At 32.1% G+C, this 21,562-nt stretch overlaps 4 protein-coding genes and 1 long non-coding RNA gene across 5 annotated transcripts in view; 4 read left to right on the forward strand and 1 right to left on the reverse strand.

The window, feature by feature from the left end:
- Positions 1 to 286, forward strand: part of LOC108550666 (synaptic vesicle glycoprotein 2B) — a 3,928-nt gene extending 3,642 nt beyond the window's left edge. The window contains exon 10 of the mRNA XM_017904462.1: positions 66 to 286. Within this exon, the coding sequence (XP_017759951.1) occupies positions 66 to 276 (211 nt within the window). The 3' untranslated portion in view covers positions 277 to 286. The remainder of the gene's footprint in view (positions 1 to 65) is intronic.
- A 4,952-nt stretch (positions 287 to 5,238) lies between these two features.
- On the forward strand, positions 5,239 to 7,456 carry LOC108550667 (uncharacterized). Its single transcript, XR_001890435.1, has 3 exons — positions 5,239 to 5,314; positions 5,442 to 5,759; positions 6,507 to 7,456. It is a non-coding gene; the product is annotated as an uncharacterized LOC108550667 (long non-coding RNA).
- A 5,213-nt stretch (positions 7,457 to 12,669) lies between these two features.
- Positions 12,670 to 13,912, forward strand: trsn (translin). Its single transcript, XM_017904361.1, has 5 exons — positions 12,670 to 12,741; positions 13,062 to 13,161; positions 13,239 to 13,454; positions 13,533 to 13,612; positions 13,676 to 13,912. The coding sequence occupies exons 1-5, from the start codon at positions 12,670 to 12,672 to the stop codon at positions 13,910 to 13,912; spliced, it is 705 nt and encodes a 234-aa protein (XP_017759850.1).
- Positions 13,913 to 14,113: 201 nt separating this feature from the next.
- Positions 14,114 to 15,559, reverse strand: LOC108550639 (glyoxylate/hydroxypyruvate reductase A). Its single transcript, XM_017904410.1, has 4 exons — positions 15,455 to 15,559; positions 14,757 to 15,125; positions 14,314 to 14,678; positions 14,114 to 14,245 (listed from the first exon to the last, which is right to left on the reverse strand). Exons 1-4 carry the CDS (start codon positions 15,549 to 15,551, stop codon positions 14,114 to 14,116), a joined length of 963 nt encoding a protein of 320 aa, XP_017759899.1. The 5' UTR covers positions 15,552 to 15,559.
- A 1,062-nt stretch (positions 15,560 to 16,621) lies between these two features.
- On the forward strand, positions 16,622 to 21,101 carry E(Pc) (Enhancer of Polycomb). The gene is made up of 10 exons (XM_017904385.1): positions 16,622 to 17,121; positions 17,714 to 17,852; positions 17,942 to 18,183; positions 18,279 to 18,535; positions 18,623 to 18,758; positions 18,872 to 19,174; positions 19,417 to 19,568; positions 19,646 to 19,780; positions 19,864 to 20,829; positions 20,945 to 21,101. Exons 1-10 carry the CDS (start codon positions 16,969 to 16,971, stop codon positions 21,060 to 21,062), a joined length of 2,601 nt encoding a protein of 866 aa, XP_017759874.1. The 5' UTR covers positions 16,622 to 16,968; the 3' UTR covers positions 21,063 to 21,101.
- Positions 21,102 to 21,562: the final 461 nt, after the last annotated feature.

Below are 21,562 nucleotides of genomic sequence, written 5' to 3' on the forward strand. Positions count from 1 at the left end.
CACATTTAAGGTAAATTTCATTTTGACTATCTCCTCACCAAAGAAAATTTTTGAGAAATTTTCAGGCTAACAGCAAAATATATTGATTTTTATAGATGTACTGGATTCGGTTTTATAGCGGGTGCTATAAGGATATGTGGTTTAATAGGAACTACAACTTACAAAACTTTAGTTGGTGCACCCTTAATTGCGCCTGCACTGTTAACTGCATTACCGTTATTAGTAGCTAGTGTCGCAACATTTAAATTGCCTCACACGGATACAGTTTTCTTGTAAGAATACTGCGAGTAAGTGACAAAAAAAAAACAAAAAAAAAAAAAAAAAAAAAAAAGGACAACAATAAAAGAAGCAAAAAATTAAATCTATATTTTAATGAATTACTTGTGAACTATGCTAATGTTTTTATTCGATATTGTCACATGATAAAAAAATCTCGTGATACATTTTAATCCGAAAGTTCGGTTTTTATTAGGAATGTTTAAACTAAAATTATATAAAGTGAAGTGTTTTGGACAAGTGCAAATTTTTGAATTTGCAAACCAAGTATATAATGTTTTTTTTTTTTTTTTTTTAAGTGCGGCTTCGTACAAAGTGACATATCCTAAACTAATGAATGGAACGATATATCGTGGTTTGCATACAAAGTTGAATATTTAAAACGCACAGAGGTTGAAGAATAGCCGTCTCGTACGCTAGGATATGGACTTTCTACAAGATTTTAATACATGTGTTTTGAGCGCTAATGAAAATCATTGTTATAGAAAGCTCTTAGGGAAAAAAGACGAAATACGTACAGAGATTTAATATTTGAATCACATTACATGGAACCTCATGTAGAACTTGTATTCTGAGATTTCACTCCATTTATCTTTAAAGCCATTATGCGACTTATTCTTCACAGAAAAAGGTCGTAAAATGCACATATGTTTATAAAGCTATTTTAATAGGGCAATAGCCACGAAACGTGTCAATTTTAATGGATGTTAAAAGCAGTGGAAATTTTCATCCATACTGATACGTCACACATAAAAAGAAAATTAAACACTATAAAATTTTGCTTACTGAAAATGCATTTGAATATCCGGAATAGAAAAATATGGAATGTTATTCATAGTGTGTAGATTTTGTTTTATTTATAATTAGACTAGTGAAATTATGCATGATTCCAAAATTACTACATACTAAGCAATTCAATCGAAAAAGTTTGCCAAGGACAGTATCATGGAAATTTTTATATTTACGATTGCTACATACGCTTTTGCCATTTGAGAAATTAAATATATATGTATACATATATATGTATATATATATTATATATACCCTAAGAGAATAGATAGGGAACCTTGAATCGAATTATAATAAATTCTTCCTATTGTGAAAGGAAAGTTATCGAGCAAAGATATATTCGGTACTTTTGCTTTTTAAAAATCAACCAGCTTATATTCACTTTAGACGCTAGACTCGGCTAAGAGGCATTATTTATGCAACCCATGTAAATGCTGCCGTTGAATTTTAAATTCCCCAAAGTAAAGACTTTAAATCGGGAGATAGAAGCTTTAGCTTCGTTTATTATAAATCTGAGATTATCGCCTCTAGTCAACTTTTAATCGTCTTTAAGCTTACAAAGTGCGAATGAATATTTAAAAACATGCGTCAAACTTTTTAACACTTATAAACGAAGTAGATGGCATTATTTTCTACAAAATCAAGAATGTATACTATCATGTTAATTATAAAAGTCGCTAATTGCATTTTACAAATACTTGGCTAAAATTTTACTGTCACCGCGGAAAAGAAACCGTGATGACATGCCAAAGTTGAAAAAATACTGGTTCCTCAGAACGGATGACTATTTTTAGGCAGTAAGAACATAAAATAAGTTTTATGATATGATTATCGAGATATCTCATTCTTATTGAAACTTAAAATATATTACTAAGTATTTAAGGAAGTTTATTAGTGAGATAAAGACAAACTGCTGTTGGCAAACTTAATCACATAAAAATTTACGTCCCATCATGGTTAGTGAATTTTTCATATCAAATTGTTGGCATCTAATTTAAAAATACAAAAAAAAAAGATGTTAATGTTATAAAGCGAGTGCTACGACTAGCGTTTATTTAAAAAGAAGTAGAAACGAGTTAAAGTTATTATATCAGTCGCACAAGTTTTCGTATAATAATTTTATTTTTCATTACGAAGTAACAATGTAATGATTTCAATGTATTAAAAATGCTGCTCGTTCCTACTTCCGCAAATTGTGAAACAAGCCTGTGCTGGCATTCAAATTCATACAAAAGTAGAATAATTTCCTAATCTCCTTTGTATTTTTCTTCTTCTGTTTTTAGAATAACAAACGTATACCCTCGGAGTAAAATATTTCTTGAAGATAAATTTGCGTTTAAATCTTATTTGAATTGGGACCACATGACCACAAAACTAATAGATTCATAATTAAAGCATTATCATAAAGTATCCATTAGAAAATTTTTGTTAAAAAATTGCTAGCACACGCGGTTGCACATGATTAAATCATATTGCTCCTCTATTAAATTCATCGTCGCCTGTAGGTAATATATTTTAATCGACATATCACTTATGAACGAGCACTTTAGATTCGTAGGCTTTAATTAGACTATCAACTAAACGTATTTAGAAATGTGTACCAGGAATCGTAAAAAATGAAACTTCAAGTTGGTAAAATAGTGGTATGAGTATACAAAAAAAGCTACTAAATAGTTATTAAATGTTGAGGATTTCTTTTACCGAATTTAATCGATCAATAATGATGAATACTTCAATTGTACACGGATTGATTATCAGCAGATCAAACAATATAATCGCGACAAATTTTTTAATATGAGAAATACTCGTGAATGTAGCTTAAGTGATATTTAATGCAATACTGTATTATGAAGTATAAATGTTATTTTTATTTTTAAGGATAATTGCACAAGTATAGATAGATGTTTTGCTTCTCTTTTCTTTCTCCCTTTCTTCTTCTTGTCTTTTAAATTGAATATTGATTTCATAACATTAGTAAAATATTTGATTTCTTAATTATTCCAATCCGTTATACAAAGTTATTACAATATGGTACAACATTTTGTTCTAAACTTGATACTATTTTTTACTCTAGATATTTGTTGTAGTCCTTCGTTTTATCAATTATAAATATACTAATTGTTGAGAGTAGCTCATTCCATACAAATTACGAATAACGATCAGTTGATAATCGCCGTATTTTTTGTGTTTGCTTTTGTAGAGACTGTTTTTTAATTTTTAAATATGTAAGCTTTAATTAATTAGGTAAATAGAAGTATGTTGTCCATTATCCAGTGATAGCGAGGAAGAAATTTAAATTCTTTGAGACTTAATTCTGGTTGCACTTTCTATCAAGAAACTTTTTATCTTTTCATATCTTAATTAAGCACTTGATTTTGATTCAGTGTAAAGTAATTGCAATATTTAATTTCACTTTTTAAAGAAAGACATTTATCCTATTAAAGGTTCAGTGCAGATACAGTGTTTACAAATTGAGTTCTCAATATATGCCTGTTTTACATATTTTGTTAATGTTTTTATTTTTGGTTTATTAGTCGCATGTGAAAAGTTTGAAACATTACTACGAATGGAAAGTAATATTCACCAAACTATGCAATTAGTACTTAAAAAAAAACAAATTACAATACTATTTGGTAGTACAATGACTCATTAGGAAATATTAATTTGAAAAATTAGTAAGAGCATTGAGCATTATAACATTCGTTTCAATACTCATATAGAACACTCAGTCGATTTAATAGAGACTATTAATTATAAGATAGAGTCAGAGTAATGGACTAACTTTTTCTTGAATATTTTATCAATTCTATTAAAAATTTATTGTTCTTCATCGCAAAATATAATTCTTTCCCTTCTTAGTACGGACAAGCTTGGTTTTTAATACTTTGTATAAAGAAATTTTATATTTGAATTGTTGGTTTAAAGATTACTTAGATCGAAGTTGAAAAGACCACTTGCATAATTTTAAAGATGTTTTTGAGAACTTCATTTTTCAAATATGATAATAACTGCGATTTTTTAAATAGTTTTTTTTTCGAGGGACCCAAGAACAGAATATAAAGAAGAGAACGACTTAATATTTCACACGAGCTTCGTGCTGATAATGAATTGATTAATTTGTATTATGGCAATACATATGTAAAAAAAAAAATTGTTAAAATAATCGCAATTATAGTTTTAAGTAATATATTTTCTCGTAATCCTTTTAGAGCACTCATTTTACGTTAAAAATTTGTATATAATTCGTAAGAAAAAATTTATAAGTTCTTGAAAATTTCATGGCAATATGTAGTAAATTATTCGTAATATTAACTGTCATATAATTATCGTTATTATTAATGTCACGTATCATTTAGTTTCGATTGAATTCGATCTCTCGAACCGATACAGCTTGTATACCGTAAAAAAGACATTAAGTTTCTAGAAAATTTAAATATTTTGTTTCGTGATATCGACGAACGTAAAAAGCGTTTAGCATTGTTTAGGGAAATCATGATATAGTAACGCGTAAGGGAAGTATTTAACGAATGGATGCGAGCAGTTGCAATTCGAGAATCGAATTGAACACTATACAGATACTATGTACTTTCCAGTAATATCTTTTATTCCACTGTAATTCTACCATAATTGATCGGGCGCATGTAAGAGTAGTCGAACAAGAAAATCCAAATTCGTGATATTCTGTATTCGCTCAGCTTTTTAAGTTAGTAAAAAATATATTTGAAGCGATCACAATGGACTCATTACCGGCACGGTACACCTCCTACTTATATCCTAATATAAGAACAAGTGTTGTTTTACTATTTCGTTACCATTAAAAATAAAATAGCAATATAGTTTGTCATACATTTGGTAGTTTATAATCATTTACAGACTCAATGAATAGACGCGAAAAATAAACAATATAAACTTATTTATTTTCTTAATTATATTTATTGAATAATTACTTACCTCGAAAATGTATGAATTTTTTTCTTAATTTATTAGAAGAATTTAAATTGTAAAAATAGTTGGCGCAAAATTAAAACTACTTGTTGTTCCGCCATCTTTGTTAATGGAAGATGGTAAAGAAGAATCACTGTCGGTAGAAAGAATACTTTCCTCCTTATCGATCGTGAGTTTTGAAGAAAATTATTTATCGACAAATCTTAAACAATAATTTTCTAATTCCCTCGCAAAATGGACGTAGAAAAATATAAAAATGCGTGCTTGGATATAACAATCATGTCATCGTACGTAACGTAATCAGGTATAAATAATTATCTTTTTATACTCGTAATAATCGTCGTGTGCATAAAAATAGACCATAGTTCAAGTAATTATTAGTCAGAAACTAAACAAGTAATTGTTAACACAGAAGACATAAACATTTACAGAAATACTGCCTGTACCTGTTATGTTCCTTTGATATTTCCCATCGATCATTCACCTTGAGCTTGACCTTGGGTGTGTCCTCAACATAAGTAGTACGACGATAATCGTGTCGAACGAGCCCTGACCTAACCTATTCTAGGCTATGTCTTGGTTCTTTATATACAGACAAAGCCTAGGAGAGGCTAAATCAAGTTACTCTGTCCTTTAAGAATGGATATCACGTGGTCATCTTGTAAGTATCTTACAGCGCGAATTTGTCTCATGTAACTTTCCATGTATGTTATATTTCAGGTGACTGTTTTGTGGAAATAACCTCTCAGGTATATATACCTCTTTCAGTTTTGCTTAATTTGTTTTTAAATGTAATTTTATCAATCGTTATTTGTTCTTGACGCAATGCAGCCACAAAGAAAAAGTCAGCCTCGTTGGCATACGCAGTTTTTTCAACGTAGCTCTTTTTACAACAGTGCTCCGGACGACACAAAGAAAGCGTGTCATGCCTAAAAATACACGAGGCACGCAGGTAGATGTGAAGAGGTCGTAGGGACTGGGAGGGAATAAAAAAAGGCAAAGGAATTGCACAAGAGCAGCGATTTGGTATTCAAATCGCTAGGCATGTTCCCGCCTCTCTCGTGGCACAGGTCCTCCTCCCGTAGCAATAATACGAAGGCCTTCTTCGTTTAAATGTTTTCACTTCTTGTTCTTCCTCCACCCCCACCTCCTCTATCCTCTGCCCCTCCCCCTGCGCCTTTTCGTTCTCTTCTCGAGCCGCCTCTTAACGTCGAATCTTTTTTTTTCCTTGTCGCACTTTTTACTTGATCACCTTGCATTATTTTGCATAGAATTATTTTTCTTTTTTTATGTCATTTTTGATTATATAGTAAATAAACGATAATCGGTATTATTAGGTTGCCCAGATTGTTAATTGAAACAGAAAATTAGAAACAACAAAATCAAATACAACACTTTCATCAATGAAGCCTTTATATAACTTGAATATTCATCGTAGAAGGTATTCGGTCAACTGATCAATTTGCACTGATATCAAATTACTCGTTCACTTCCAGGTAGAAATGTCCTCGGAAAACTTCAATGCGAGAACTAGCAGAGACGTGGAGACTTCAACGACCGCACGTGCAATGTTCGACTAGCACGATTACATAAAGTCGAGACTATCGAATCGAGGGAGTGATTATTTCGTATTTCCGGTTGTCTCACTTTTTCCTAAGACATCCATGCGCTATGAAGTAAAGCTGTTCCATCGTTGTATTCAAGAATAAATGAAATACCGTCCATGTCGATGTTTCGTCACGGTTATAACGTACACGGCCGCTCAACCGGATCCTGAACGTTCACCAGAGGGAAAACCTTTTTATTTATCTGGAATCGAAGCTGTTTAGTCGTTTCACACCGAATAAGCTCGTAAATATTAACGTATTGACTCTACTGCACTCGTGGCAGAACTCTTGCACGTCCTATATCCACGAAATCGAACAGAATTGCTAACAAATTTCCATTTAAATCAACGTCACGCCAATCAAGATTCGCAAATGCATTGTGTTCGTTGTGAAATCTTTTCAACCATCCTGGATTTTCCCGCGTGTCATCGCACATTACACTGGTATCAGGAGCGTCACAGATAGGTACGCGAAACGGAAAGGAAAATAGTCATCCGTGCGCTGACCGGAAGAAGTTTATGACGAAGTCGGAAAAGACAACGAAAACTCACGTGTCTCTCGAAAGGTAAAGTGCAAGGAAGCGGCTAACGAAAACGGTGATTGGTATACGTGGCACCGGATTGGCCGCTGGCATACCTTGACGACACGCACAGTGTGTGCGCACATCGGCAACCTGTGCACCCACTAACCACTAACCGCTGAACCACGGGAGGCCAAGGTGTGCGCGCGCCAGGATAATATATGTATCTACGTGCGTTAACCACGTGAGAGCGACCAGCATCTTTCCACGGGGCCTCTCTGGTGGGGACTTAACCTATGGACTGCTCTTTGTCTCTGTCTTTCTCTTGCATGAACCTTGAATCCTCGGAAAATCGCTGGAACTTTAATATATCAACGAATTTTGATTCCATCGCCAATTACAAGATTTTTTCTTTCAGTAAGATCTTTTTAGTTAATCAACGCTTGATATTACACTATAAAAAAGTGAAAAAATTGCTTTTATTTTTCAATCTTTTTTTTGTACAGATTCCATCACTGGGATAAGAACAATTTGTTAATGGAAATAAAGGACAACAGTGTCTTGGTTTGTTCGATATATAAATAGATAGCTTTCTTCTTTTTCTTTTTTCTTTGGCAACAAAACTCAATCATGATGACGTCGTAGACATATTTGTTTCGACGTAGTACATTTCCTCGCGTAGTTAGCGTCGTTTTTTACCTTCATCATTGTACTGTCATTTACTCGGCATGGTAGTTAGCGTCGGTGTCTCGTTTGCCAAGGTAGGCGCTTACTTTTTTATTCGCCACCCCGTAGACGGCGAGTTCTCACTCAACATTCCCGGCAATCTCTGATCGACGAGTTTTTATGAAGGTCGTACGAACTACGTGAGCCTACCCACTTACCCAGCTGCATCGCTAATGTACGTGTTTATGCTATTTGTGGCCGCGTGAGATGCGCAAAAAATGCATCGATGTTATATATAATAATATATAATAAATTATATATTATCGTAACAAAGGTTTAGGAACAGTAATGATTTTATTCATTTCCGGTTATCATTTACGTACATGCACGGTTACAATTTTTCTACCAAGTATTTAAAAAATGCAATTCAGACATGCGAAAAAGAAACATTTTTCTGAAAAATAGAAATGGAAGGAAGATCAAATCATTACTATGATTGTATCTCAATGATTGTAAATGGTCCATAACTTCCTTTAAAAGTACAGCAATTTTTTTTCAACGTTAGTTCTCACAATGCATATTAAGTTTATGCGAGGAAGATATTTTCCATAAAATATATGTAAAAGTTTCAATAACAATGCACGAAATATTGGAGTGCAATCAATGTGAGTCTTTACTTCGTGATTGGTAGTCAGTATTCCAAATTCTCATTTGCAACTTCGAAGATGAAGATGGCGGCGGACTACGGTAATTTATTAACTAGTCCGGCAAGTCAAACCTGTTGGTTCCCTGCCGATGTGTTTTGCTTCTCGTGTCTGAACGCGAAGTACTGGTGTCCTTTGATATCTTCCTACAGAAAATTGTCTCTTAATTTTCCATACCATAATGATCTTGTGCTTGCAGATCCATTTTTCATTTCCTTTGTATCGAACCTTAAATTATAATTAATCATTAACCATGTAAAAATATTCCGTTACTTAAAAAAAAAAAATTAACCGTTGTAGAGTGTTCAGAGAAGCTATTCCATGATTGGGGTGGTCTCTTGATGCCTGCGGTCTGACAACCCGTGGGCTTTTCTACTGGATGTATATGTGTAATCAGCACTATGCAGAATAATATTTCTTTCGTCTAATTTGAAGGTATATGGCATTTACATTCTTGGCTTTACATTACAGATCATATTACACGAGTTATCAGTGAAGAAATTTACAAGAAAGATGAAAAGTACATCGTATCAATGAACATCTCTTTGAAGCATTATGATTGAAAGAAACATCGTAATATCAAAAGTTGAAAACGGGTTGTAAAACGTGTCACGGAGAACATGATTTTTCGTAAGTTGTTCATTTTGAACTTATCTCTTTGCGACCCATGTCTCCTAATGTTGCAGAATGCACTATATAATTTTCAGACGTTTATTTGGATTCCATGGATTCTTCCGTTGTGCTCTCGGCTCTTAACGGTTCGATATTATGCCGGTACTGTGATTCGCAATGGCGAGCAGCCAGCGGGTAGGAAATTCTCCAGCAGTGACGTAAAAAGGTAGTGCCCGGGGGCATTTCTTTAACACGGCGCCACCCATACAAGCCCTCCCCCTCCCCCCCTTAGTAACCGTACGAATCAAAACAGGCTGCCTTATCTTTTAATCCCTATATTTCTGTCGTTCTAATTACATAGACGTCATTTGACAATTTGCTATACATATTTTTATTAAACATCTTAATATTGCGGATAATTTAATATTGCGCACTAATATTTGTTAGTAATGTTTAGGCTTAATGTTAGGAGATATTAACGTAGTAAAAGTATAGGTATTTAATCGATGTCTGTCTGAATGTCTGGTATGTGTGCAAATGACCCTGACATTTATGTTGATGCATTTCTTGTGTGTGACTGTTACTTACATCAACATATTTTATCGACAGCACGTATTCTAAATGAGTTTATCTTTTGTATAATGTTACTCATTTAATTTCGGCATAAGTACATGCTTTTGTTCTTCACGAGACATTATATTGTCCGCGGTAAAAGTCATTATGACAAGAATAAAGAATGATCTGGGAGCCATGTAATTTACGAAATTACATTTAACAGTGTCTCATAAGAACAGTGTCTGATAAGAATACTGAAGAAATCGATTGATTCCCTTTGTCGTTAATATATTCATGTTTGTATATCCCTACCGGTGTATTGACATTACCGTATGCTCGATGAAAACGAGCAAGAAAACTTGTTTAATGTACAAATATTGAGTAGCTATTAGATTCTTCTTACGCTTCGTATGACAGTTGTGACACTAAGGCGAAAGGGCATGACTATTAATTGTGAAATTTGTCGAACATCGAATGTTTCGTTTCACATTTATATAGGGAAGAAGATGACAATATGGAATCCCAGTTCGTTTTTTGATAATTTCTCGAAAACTACTGTATAAATGACTTAAATTTGGCATCGATTTAATCTTTATACATTCTCCTTTCACATGTAAGAAACACAAATAAGGAAAAAAGCCTTTAATTGGCAAATTTTATGTTTATTTAACACGGTATACGTTTTCACTCAAGAATTTTTGTGTGGATAATATGGAACCTCGATTCTTTGGTACAGAAATTATTTACATGGATATAGGAACTTAAATATTTAACAAATTCAGTATTATTATTTTTATTATTAATGTATATTTACATATATTATTATATGAAAATAACAACTGCTTTTTCTAGGCCTATTTTTCTTGCTCTGACTACTATGTTGGCTTATTGTATAATATTGACATTTATTTCTGAATTACAACAAACTATCGAATTTTTTGTGACTTCTTTTGACAGAGGAGATTGCACAATAAATAACAAATAGTTCATATAAGCCACATTGAACAGTTATACATACGATGTATCAAATATTTATGACAACCTATGGTATCAGAATTTTATTGAGATTAGCGTCTTGAGGAATGCAAGTTTAACGGATCGTTGTCGCCCAGACTTCTGCATTTCCACTGTCTTGATCCTCCTCAACAAGCTCCTTTTCGATCCATTTGCTTGCACTTGCATGCAGATACATGTTGATGCAAATCGTCTTACATCTTGAGCATAAAAAGTACCACTTTAACAAATAAAATTTAGTTTATTAGAAATGCTGGCAGTATAATATATAAATATATAAATATCGTATCGGAATTCGTATTTGTCGTTACTTAATACCTACTATTAATGTGTTTACATACGTATGTATATCTATTATGTGATATATCTATCTTATACGTATGTAAAGATAGATACCTTATAATACTTGTTAATATTTGAAACAAAGGAACAGATTGAAAAATGACAAATTTGATATAGATTATAGGTACTTGATATTGCTTTATATATTACTATTTCTGCAATAAATTTACTCAACTAATCAAACATAACATTATTCGTAGTACTTCCTAGTCATAAGTTGAATTATAGTACCAAAATCTTCTGGTAATGTAAATGAAATGTGAAGACGTTCTGCATGGTTGAAGGTCGCCAGCAAGGTCGTTTATTCTTCTGAATTATTGATGACCATAGAACACAATTAAATATATATAAAAATATAAACATTTTTATATCTCTAATTATTATATTCATCATTGTAATATACATCTATAAGGAAAATAAAAAGTTTCAATGTTCTCTCTTATTCTCTTACTCATATTCTTCTCTTATTCTTTCTTCTTCCTCTTCTTTCTTTTTTTTGTTTATTATATGTAACCTTCGATTTAATTTGAAAGACTAAGCGTCTTTTTGATCAAAATAAATTAAAATACCTTCAGCTTCAACATTAGCAAACTATTTCTGTTATTCCTATGAAGTCAATTTACCTGAGAATTTCTAATAAACTTGGTTGTAGCTCTTAGGAACTTATAAACGTGGGCGTGAACTTTTCAATAAAGCCAGTCTCGTTCGGATACTTGAACGCGTGTATCGGGATCAATGACACGCCCGCAGATTCCCTGAGGTATCCTCTACGAGCTACGTAGAGGCATCCTGTAGAATTCCAACCACCTTCCTCGACTTCACAGCAGGACCTACTGGTTTCTATTTATATACCACGCGAGACCTTGCAACTTACAGCTTGCGCGCTTACGGACTCGGTTCCCGACCTGTACAAACCGCTATCACAACTCTATCATCGTTGTAATAAATGATTATTTGATTCTTTATATCAATCTAATACATCTTGCAAATCATTTCGAATTTATATTAATGGATATTAATCGTATATTTTGTGTATATAGTAGTTCATGTACTTAGCGTGGAACATCACTCTATTGAATGTTCCTTTCACCGGTTAAAAATATGTTATCACTTTTTCCCCTAAGTATTTTATATTTTGTATATGCTTAATTAACATTTAAGGAACACGGAAGTTATATTTAAAGTGTTCTATTGTAATTCTAGTAGAATGTGAAAGTACCTAGTCAGACCATACATAGTAAATAAATTACAATAATGTACATATGTATATATTTAATACATCAATACACATTTATCTTTTTATGTACATGATATTTAATTTATATTATATTGTTTGTTTGAATTTTAAAAAGAAACAAGAAAAAATTAACGATCTAATATTTGTTCATATCATATTAATAATTATTTTGATAAAAACAAATTACGATATATAATATTTCAAAACATGATCATCACAGAGCTAATTAACTACAATATATGTATATGTACAACACAAAACAATTTTTATTTGAATCTGACAATTACAATAACGCCATCTATTACAGGGTTTGTTTACTATTGTATGCAGACACTAGTGTCTTTTTTCAAAACATTATTGTATAGATTATTTAAAAGGGTTTTTAAAGGAACCACAAAAAATATGAGTGATAAAATATCGGAAATTTTTGCTTCATTTCAAAACTATCTGAGAAACGAAGAAGAATTATGTGAGGTATATATTAATAATTTGTCATCTATCTTGAAATTATGTGTCAAAATAACGTGAATGTCAAATAATTGTAATACTACTTTAACACAATTTTGCTATGGATATCTTATCACTTTATGTAATTTTTCTTACACTTTTTCATAATAAACAATATGAATTATTTTTTATCAAATGTTTTTATGTTTCATTCTATGTGTATTTTAGGTTAGATTACATTAATACTTGATATTCTATTGTAAATTTTGTTGAAATAATAGATTTTGATAATAATTAAAAATATACACGTAAAAAGAATAAAAATCATTTCTTTTTTTATGTTAAAGGAAATCCGTACTATTACAAGAAATCTTAATAAAAGTGCCGAAGATATTCTGATGATATTACAAAATATTCATAATGAAAATAATACAGAAGAAAACATAAGTATATTATTTAATGGATTATAGCATATTTAATGGATTATAAAACTATTAAATTAGTTATTACTTTTTAATTTATAGTTGTATCTCAATATTGTGCAACATCAAGGGAACATTTTAAAGAAATTCAGGTAAACTATGCAAGACTTGCAGAAATTGTGCCTAATGACCAATATTACAGATTTCATGACAAGTGGCGTGTTGTTACACAAAAATTATGTTTTTTAATTTCTTTAATAATATATTTAGAAATCAATGTTTTGGTTACAAAAGAAACAGTTGCTGAAATATTAGGAGGTAAGTAACTATTTAAGAAATTTTATTAATTTATTTATATTGCGCATATCTTGTTCAAAATTGATACTGTACATATAGTTAAAAATAATAGACAAGATGGTTTTCATTTGGACCTAGAAGACTATTTAATGGGTTTACTGGAATTACCTGCAGAACTAGTAAGTATTTTATGCAATACAATTGTTGTTATTACTCATTATATATCATAAATTACATTTCAGAGTCGTTTTGCTGTAAATAGTGTTACCAATGGTGATTATGATCGACCTGTAGAAATAGCACGATTTGTTGTTAATTTGAATATAGGCTTTAAACTTTTAAATTTAAAAAATGATTCTTTAAGAAAACGTTATGATGGCTTAAAATATGCTGTTAAAAAATTGGAAGAAGTGGTTTATGATCTTAGTATACGAGGTTTAAAACTGTCTCCAAATCAAAATACTCAAAAAACAGAATAATTACCTTATTAAAAAATATACAAGTAATATATATTATTACGTAAAATAAACTATTGGAACAATTGTTTTTATTCATTAATTATAACATTGCATATATTCATAAATTATAACAATTATATATATTCATCTTGGTTTTATCTATTATACATGTTACGTAAATATTACCTAAAGATTTTATATATAATTAAATTTTCTAAGCACTTAATAACCTTCTTCTAAATTTATTACATTTAATAATGTTTCTCCTTTAATATATTTTTGATAATTCTGAATAAAAAATCTTACAACATCTTGTGCACGAGTTACACCTGAGATATGTGGTGAAATGGTAACCTATGTGAAAATATTTTCTATTAATTAGAACTGGACTTAATTTTAGTTTGATAAAATATAAAATTCACCTGTGGTAATGTCCATAATTTACTTTCTTTTGATAATGGTTCTTCTACAAAAACATCTAAGATTGCTCCTGAAATCCATTGTTGCTCAAGAGCATTTAATAAATCTGAATCTTTAATTATTGTACCACGACCTATGTTGATAAAGACACTGCCTCGATTTCTACAATTTTGTAATACATTTCCATTTAATAAACCTATAGTATTAGGTGTAGATGGCAGAACATTAATAATGTAATCACAGTGTGTTAATATTTCAGACAAATATGCAATTGTTCTGTGTTCATCAAGATAATCTAACTTTTCTTTAAGCGATGTTCTGGTGATACCCCAAACAGTGGCCCCAAATATTTTTAATTTTTCTGCAACTGCAAAAATATGTTTACATAGACTTAAATTAATAACTATGCTAATAACAATGAACAAAGAATCCACAAAATAATTACTTGATTTTCCAATATTTCCTAAACCTAAAATTCCCACAGACAAATCACAAATAAGTCTGTGATTAAAAATTTTACCATCTTTCATCCACTGTTTATTTTTCTGATTTTGATATTGTTGTTTTTGATTACGTTCAAAATTAAATATATGTGCTATTACATATTCAGACATAGCTAAACCAAATGCTTTGTCTGAGAAACGTGTAAGAGTATAATTAATTTTCTTATTTTTCAAATTTAATGCTTCAACACCAGCCCATGTTGTTTGTACCCACTTTACAGATGGTAACTTATCCATATATGGTAAAAATAAATTACAATCAGTTATAAGTATATCTGCAGCTTGTAATTTTGATAATGTATCATTTTTATCTGAAACAAAGAAGTGTCTAAATGCATAAAAGACTTATATGTATTGTATAATGAGATTGATATAAGAACAAAAACAGAAAAATTAAATTTTTAAATTTTTACTGGAAAAAATTTAGAAATTTTAATGTGTAAATAGTTAATTATATTCGATGAATGCATTAGAAATTTAAAGTGGATGGATTTTCCGCCAATATCTAAACCCTAAATGCGCAAATTCAGTGTACAACAAATAATAGTAATAGTACGTTTTAACACGTGCTTCCTGCGAAAGGTTTCGAAAAAATTCTAACTTTACTGGTATAAGAGGAGGTGTATGTCAAAAACAATACCTGGCAAAACATCAAATATTGTTAAGTTTGGAAGTTGCATTCGGAGATGGTAAGATAACCTAGGAATCACAGAAAGAATTGCAATACTCTGCGCCATATCGCCACGCGGGAATGTGATCTAACATCAATAAAAGCTTCTTTTAAATAAATAAAATACTGAATGATTTGATTTCAAATTATTATAAATAATTGTGAGCGTTAAATCTGTTGCTTCCATATGTTACATGAAAGTATCTAACCTAAGTTTTCGTTCAAACGTAGGTATTAATACATGTACTTCTTTATTTACAATTTCGATATTATCTTTTTCCATTAGTTTTCGTAATGTAATAAGAGTATTATTGTTTAAATGTATCGAATTTTATATTTTAACACATGCTATTTAAAAAAATCATATTAATTACGATATCTTTTTCTATTACTAAATGTCAAAATGCGTTAAAAAAATATTTAAATAAAAGAAGATATATTTATTTATCTTTAATATCATATCTGTAAAGGAAACAAATAAACAGTATTTTCTCACAAAATTAAACTATTTCTATTAATTATTACATATCGTAAAAAATTGAAAATTTGAAGTATCCTCACACATCGACGCGTGCGCAAATTAAAGACACTTAAAATCAAAATATAAATATATGTATATGCTATAATAGATAGTTGTAATTTAGTTTACTCAACAATAATTCCTCCACACTATTAATTAATACATAATGTAATGAACATAAATATCAATTGTAATTACTACTTTTTCTAAATTTGTATTTTCATAATATAGTAAAAACATTCCAAACAATTGTCAAATATATACTATTAATTTTAAACCTACACTATATATTTATTCATTTTCAGTTTTTAATCATACCGTTGTGTAAAAAATTTTTTATTTACAGATATGAAATATACGTCAAATAGATTAAAAAAACCCCAAAAAATTTAAATACCAATGTTACCATATAAGCATAATATACGTTCTTTAAAATTATCAAAGTTTAGTACAATATTTAATTTTAATATTATTATGTACTGGCAAATACTTTTTAACAAATTTAATTTCACTAACTTTTAAATTTTATAATAAACTATAAATAGTGTGAACGAGGCTTATATTGAAGGTAAATGAGAAGCGTCCAATAGACGCTCGTGAGTCGACCGGTGGCGGTAGCAAGCCGATTCCCGCGCGGCGCACGTCGCATCGCGGAACTGCTCGAGCTGAACGTGTTAAATGGCTGTGCGTCGGCCATGATGGCTTTGAGCAGGGACCGTGTCACGCAAACATGTTTTCGAAGTGATATATCTCGTTTGGTGACTGAGTGACCGTGTTCCAGCGCGATGGCCGGAGAACGATGAGGCCCTGAGCGCTCTCTGTGCCGGGTATTACGGCCGCAGGGCCCCCAACCAGGCCCAGTCAGGTTCACGTTCCCCAAGTCCGAGGCCCGAGCCGACCCGACTGGCCTCACGGTTCGACACCAGCCAACTCGGTTGTCAACACGCGAGCCAGCCGCCTCAGGATGAGCAAGCTGTCGTTCAGGGCCCGTGCCCTGGACGCTTCCAAACCCATGCCGATTTATATGGCCGAGGAACTACCGGATCTGCCAGATTACTCGGCCATTAATCGTGCTGTGCCCCAAATGCCCAGCGGCATGGAAAAGGAGGAGGAATGTGTAAGTCGAACGTTCAGCCTTCTTCCAGCATGTTTTCCCTGTCCGCCATCTTACTTTCAGGCGCATCTTCGTAAACAACCGGCAGATGGCACCTTTCATACCATTATTATGTGTAAAAATTCTTTATTTTTATTGTTAAACGTAATTGATAATGATGTTTTATATATTATTATTGTTCTTCAAACTTTTATATATCATGTTATATTATTATTGACAACTGTCAGTTTTGTATATTGAAGGAATGATTGAATCAAAATAGATGCTCCAACGTTACTATTCAACGTATAAGAATTTTTTGTTTTTAAGCTTTACAATTGTTGTTTCTCAATTTATAGTATATTATGTTCCACAAAATAAGTTTTGTATAATGATTGTTTGCTCCTGTTTTCAAATATATAAACAATAAGTATTTAATAATATATTGTAATTATATATAATGCTATATTATAGAAATATATGTAATGGTGTATACTTGTTAAAATGTTATAATACAATTTTCACAGTTTTTGACTTATAATAGCAGATGAAAAAATATAAATATTTAATATTTTATCAACTTTTATTGTATTTACTATATTAATTGTTTTCATAGGAACATCACTTGCAAAGAGCAATATGCACGGGTCTAATCATTCCTACTCCTGAAGTAACTGATTTAACTGATGTGGAAGCTTATGACAAGATATATCCAGCTGATTATAAGTTACCGCGTCAACTTATACACATGCAACGTAAGAAATCCTAATAAACAAATTTTAGTATCAACAGAGTAATATTATATATATAACAAATTTAATAACTGTATACATGTTTTCTAAAGCTTTTGCAATGGAACAAGATATTCCGGATTATGATATGGATTCAGAAGATGAAAAATGGGTTGCAGTACAAAGCCGTAAAATGGACTTAACTCCTCTCCAGTTTGAAGAAATGATGGATCGTCTGGAGAAAAGTTCAGGACAAACTGTAGTCACTCTTAATGAAGCTAAGGCGCTTCTGAAAGAGGATGATGATCTAATTATTGCTGTGTTTGATTACTGGCTGAATAAACGTCTTAAAACAGTAAGCTTTTAAATATTGCAAATTCATGTTCTAATAATTAATAATTAGGGATAAAATTTTATTAACGCAATCATTTTCTTTTTTTTTTGTCTCAGCAACATCCTCTTCTATTAACAGTAAAAACAGAACATCGGTTTGGTTCAGCTGCCAATAATCCTTATTTAGCGTTTAGACGTAGAACGGAAAAAATGCAAACTCGCAAAAATCGTAAAAACGATGAAACTAGTTACGAAAAAATGCTAAAGCTCCGTAGGGACCTTAGTAGAGCAGTTACTCTTCTTGAAATGGTTAAAAGAAGAGAAAAGACCAAACGAGAACACTTACATCTTACAATTGAAGTATATGAAAAAAGGTATGTAAACAATTTTTTAAACTTGTTGCTTTTTTCTTTTCATAAAAGTAAATTTTGAATTTTGTGCAATTGAAATAATATATGTAGATACCAAGCACAAGACTTCAATGGGCAAATATTGGCGGAAGTATCGGCGTTGAAGGCTCCGAGACCAGCTTTTGCTCCACTCTTTACAAATCAGTTTGGTGTTCATCAAAATTGGGCAAATAAAGTCTGTAGTAAAGTGAGTAATTTAAAAGTTTTTATATTACTTTTATATTAAAGAAAAAGAATGTTTACTTTTATATTATAAAAGAGAATAATGATGATATAAATATTTGTTATTGTTTATTTCAGGATGAAGTAGTACCCAGGAAAGAAAAAAGACAATATAAAAAACGAAAACATAAAACTGATAGTAGGGGAGGAAGTTTGGAAGATAATGGAATACGGGGTGGAGCAGGTAGTGGAGGTGGTCGAGGAAATCGGCCTGGTGTTCTTGGAGGCGGGCTGGACCCGCTAATAAGCTCAGATGAAGATAGTCCGCTTCCATCTCATTCACATTCTCAGCCTTCGGTTCCCTCGGATCGTGATGATGAAGACACCGCTGATGAGGGTCAATTCGCTTTCCGACGAAATAGAAATAGCACTTATTTACCAGTGAGTGCTGTTAAGTTTTTTCGAATTTATCTTTTTCTACGTACAATGTTTATAAACAGAAATAAATCAAATATTGTACAGATTTCTATATACAGAATACAGGATTCTTTCTTAATTTTACGCGAGTTATTTAATATATCATGGGTGTCAATGAAAATTGTCATGAATTATTTTAAAAGTGTGGAAATAGTCTTAAAGTTCTTTTTTTCAGGATTGTAGATATAGAGCTTTTCTCTTTGCAGCCTGTATCAGGTGGATTTGGAAATTGGCCTTGGTGTGATAAAAGCGAAGGGGGCTTGGCTGATAAGAAGTATAGGTTTGCACTGACCAGCATCAGCAAACCAGTACCAAGATGTATTGGTTTTGCCCGACGGCGAATTGGTCGGGGTGGCAGGTACGACATTCAGATATACAAAAAAGAAAAAAAATAATGTTTTTTTAATAATATTATTTAATATTATACACTTCCAGAGTTATATTGGATCGTTGTTCAACCGATATGGATGATATGTGGTCTTCTTTAGACTTCACGATACATCAACCAAAGCGGGAACCAGTGGAGTCTGATGCAACTGCCACATCAACAACTCCAGTCAAAAAAGAGTGGTATGTTGTATAATAAAACATATATGTATACATATATATAAAATTTTGGGGAAAAAATTTAATGCATCAATTTATCTTAATAGCTTACATTTCCGACCAAAGACTCCACCTGTGTCAGTGCATAGTCCAAGCGAAGAAAGTAGTGATACGGACTCAGATATAGAGCCAACCATTCAATCGAAACCGCTTCCATACCCGTTCCCACCCGAAGCAACATCTATTTGTGTGGAAATAGAACCTGAGCGTGCGGGAGATGAACCACCTTTTACATCAGAATTCAATATTGCTGATTATTTCTCAGTGGATGCTTTGTCGGACTTCGACCTTGCCGTAGCAAGTATCACCAGTAGTGCGTGCGTTAGTGGATTAGCGGACAATAACTCTAGCGATACGCGGACAGACGAACTGGGCGGTTCACATTTTGTTGTGACTCCGCTGCCTAGTAGTCTTTTTGCACAGCCTGCAACACAGCAAAGTCGGCCTCAGTGCAGTGGTAGTGGTTTTAGTGTTGTAAATACTTCTACAAGTTCTACAGTCCCGTCGTCTTTCTCGTGTACAACCAATCAACCAACAACGTCGAGTGTAGTATCTACCCAATGCGCAAGTGCTACTAGCGAGATACAGTCAAATCAATCTAAACAGCAACAACACAGACAATTACCGAACAACAGCAGTTCTGTTTCCATTCTGTCTAAGTCCTTGACTAGTCCAACAAATAATAGGAATGGCGGCAGCTGTGGCAGTGGTAGTGCTGGAGTTAGAGTGTTTAGTGCAAGTACCACAACTAGTGGAACAATTACAAACTTTGGCAATGGACATCAGAATGGACCATTGCCTCATATAAATAACTCTAATAATCTTTCAAATAGCACTCATGTCGTGAATAATCAATCGACGATAGTTCTGCCACAAAAACATCCGCCGTCCAATCTGCTACCTGGCTTGATCACACAGAGCAAATTGGCGAGTCTTGCAAGGCAGCAACAACAAACGCAAAATCAGGCGCAACAAATCCCAACGTCCGGGGAAATTACGCTTAATAGTAATAGGTAAGTATCCGTTACTACATATCCATTACTACATGCTCTATAAAAATCAAATTTTTTTTTTTCTATTAATCCATTAAAAAAAATTTATTATACAAATTTTCATACTTAATTGTAGTGAAAATTTGGATATGAAGGTGGATGGAGTGGAAAATGCGACTTGCGATGGTAAACCGCAACAGCAGCAGCTTGTACGGGCAAACAAAACAAATTCATTAGCGATGGAAGTGACATGATGCCTGCTATCAGCACCCCTGTTGCCGCCAATACGTCACTGGGGGCTTCGCTAATTTTGCCTATGTCTGTCTGCCTTCTGAAGATTCGACATATACTACGTGCTCGTTAATATGAAAAGCGGTACGGCTAGATTCAATTGCAGAAAATACTCTGATCAGTTGCCTGTTACGGCGATGACAACGGAATAATGTCGATTCCATTGCAAGTACCAAGTTCTGTTGATCATAAAAAGATTGCACTCTAATTCATTTCTTTAAGTCATTCGTTTCCTTGCTAATTGAACAATCATAAGTATTCGACGCAGTCATAGTGTTTCATTAAAACTTTACAAAGAGTAGTTCACTTTTTTTTTCTCCCTCTTAAATACATTAAATTTTGTATTAGTTTCGGGCTACTGTTATGTTTCTTCAATTTCTTGATACAAATATTTTCTTAAAAGCTGTTAATAGGATATTATAATAATATAATATATTCCCTGTTAAAAAAAAAAAAAAAAAAA

This window comes from Eufriesea mexicana, unplaced genomic scaffold (assembly GCF_001483705.2).
Source record: "Eufriesea mexicana isolate 0111107269 unplaced genomic scaffold, ASM148370v2 scaffold2888, whole genome shotgun sequence".
Taxonomy (NCBI): Eukaryota; Metazoa; Arthropoda; class Insecta; order Hymenoptera; family Apidae; genus Eufriesea; species Eufriesea mexicana.

Coding starts and splice junctions, on each gene's coding strand:
- trsn (XM_017904361.1), top strand. CDS start 12,670: ATGAGTGATAAAATATCGGAAATTTTTGCTTCATTTCAAAACTATCTG. Junction 13,162..13,238: donor TAATACAGAAGAAAACATAA/GTATATTATTTA, acceptor TTTAATTTATAG/TTGTATCTCAATATTGTGCA. Junction 13,455..13,532: donor AGTTGCTGAAATATTAGGAG/GTAAGTAACTAT, acceptor CTGTACATATAG/TTAAAAATAATAGACAAGAT.
- LOC108550639 (XM_017904410.1), bottom strand. CDS start 15,551: ATGGCGCAGAGTATTGCAATTCTTTCTGTGATTCCTAGGTTATCTTAC. Junction 15,126..15,454: donor AATATTTGATGTTTTGCCAG/GTATTGTTTTTG, acceptor TCTTTGTTTCAG/ATAAAAATGATACATTATCA. Junction 14,679..14,756: donor AGGAAATATTGGAAAATCAA/GTAATTATTTTG, acceptor ATATTTTTGCAG/TTGCAGAAAAATTAAAAATA.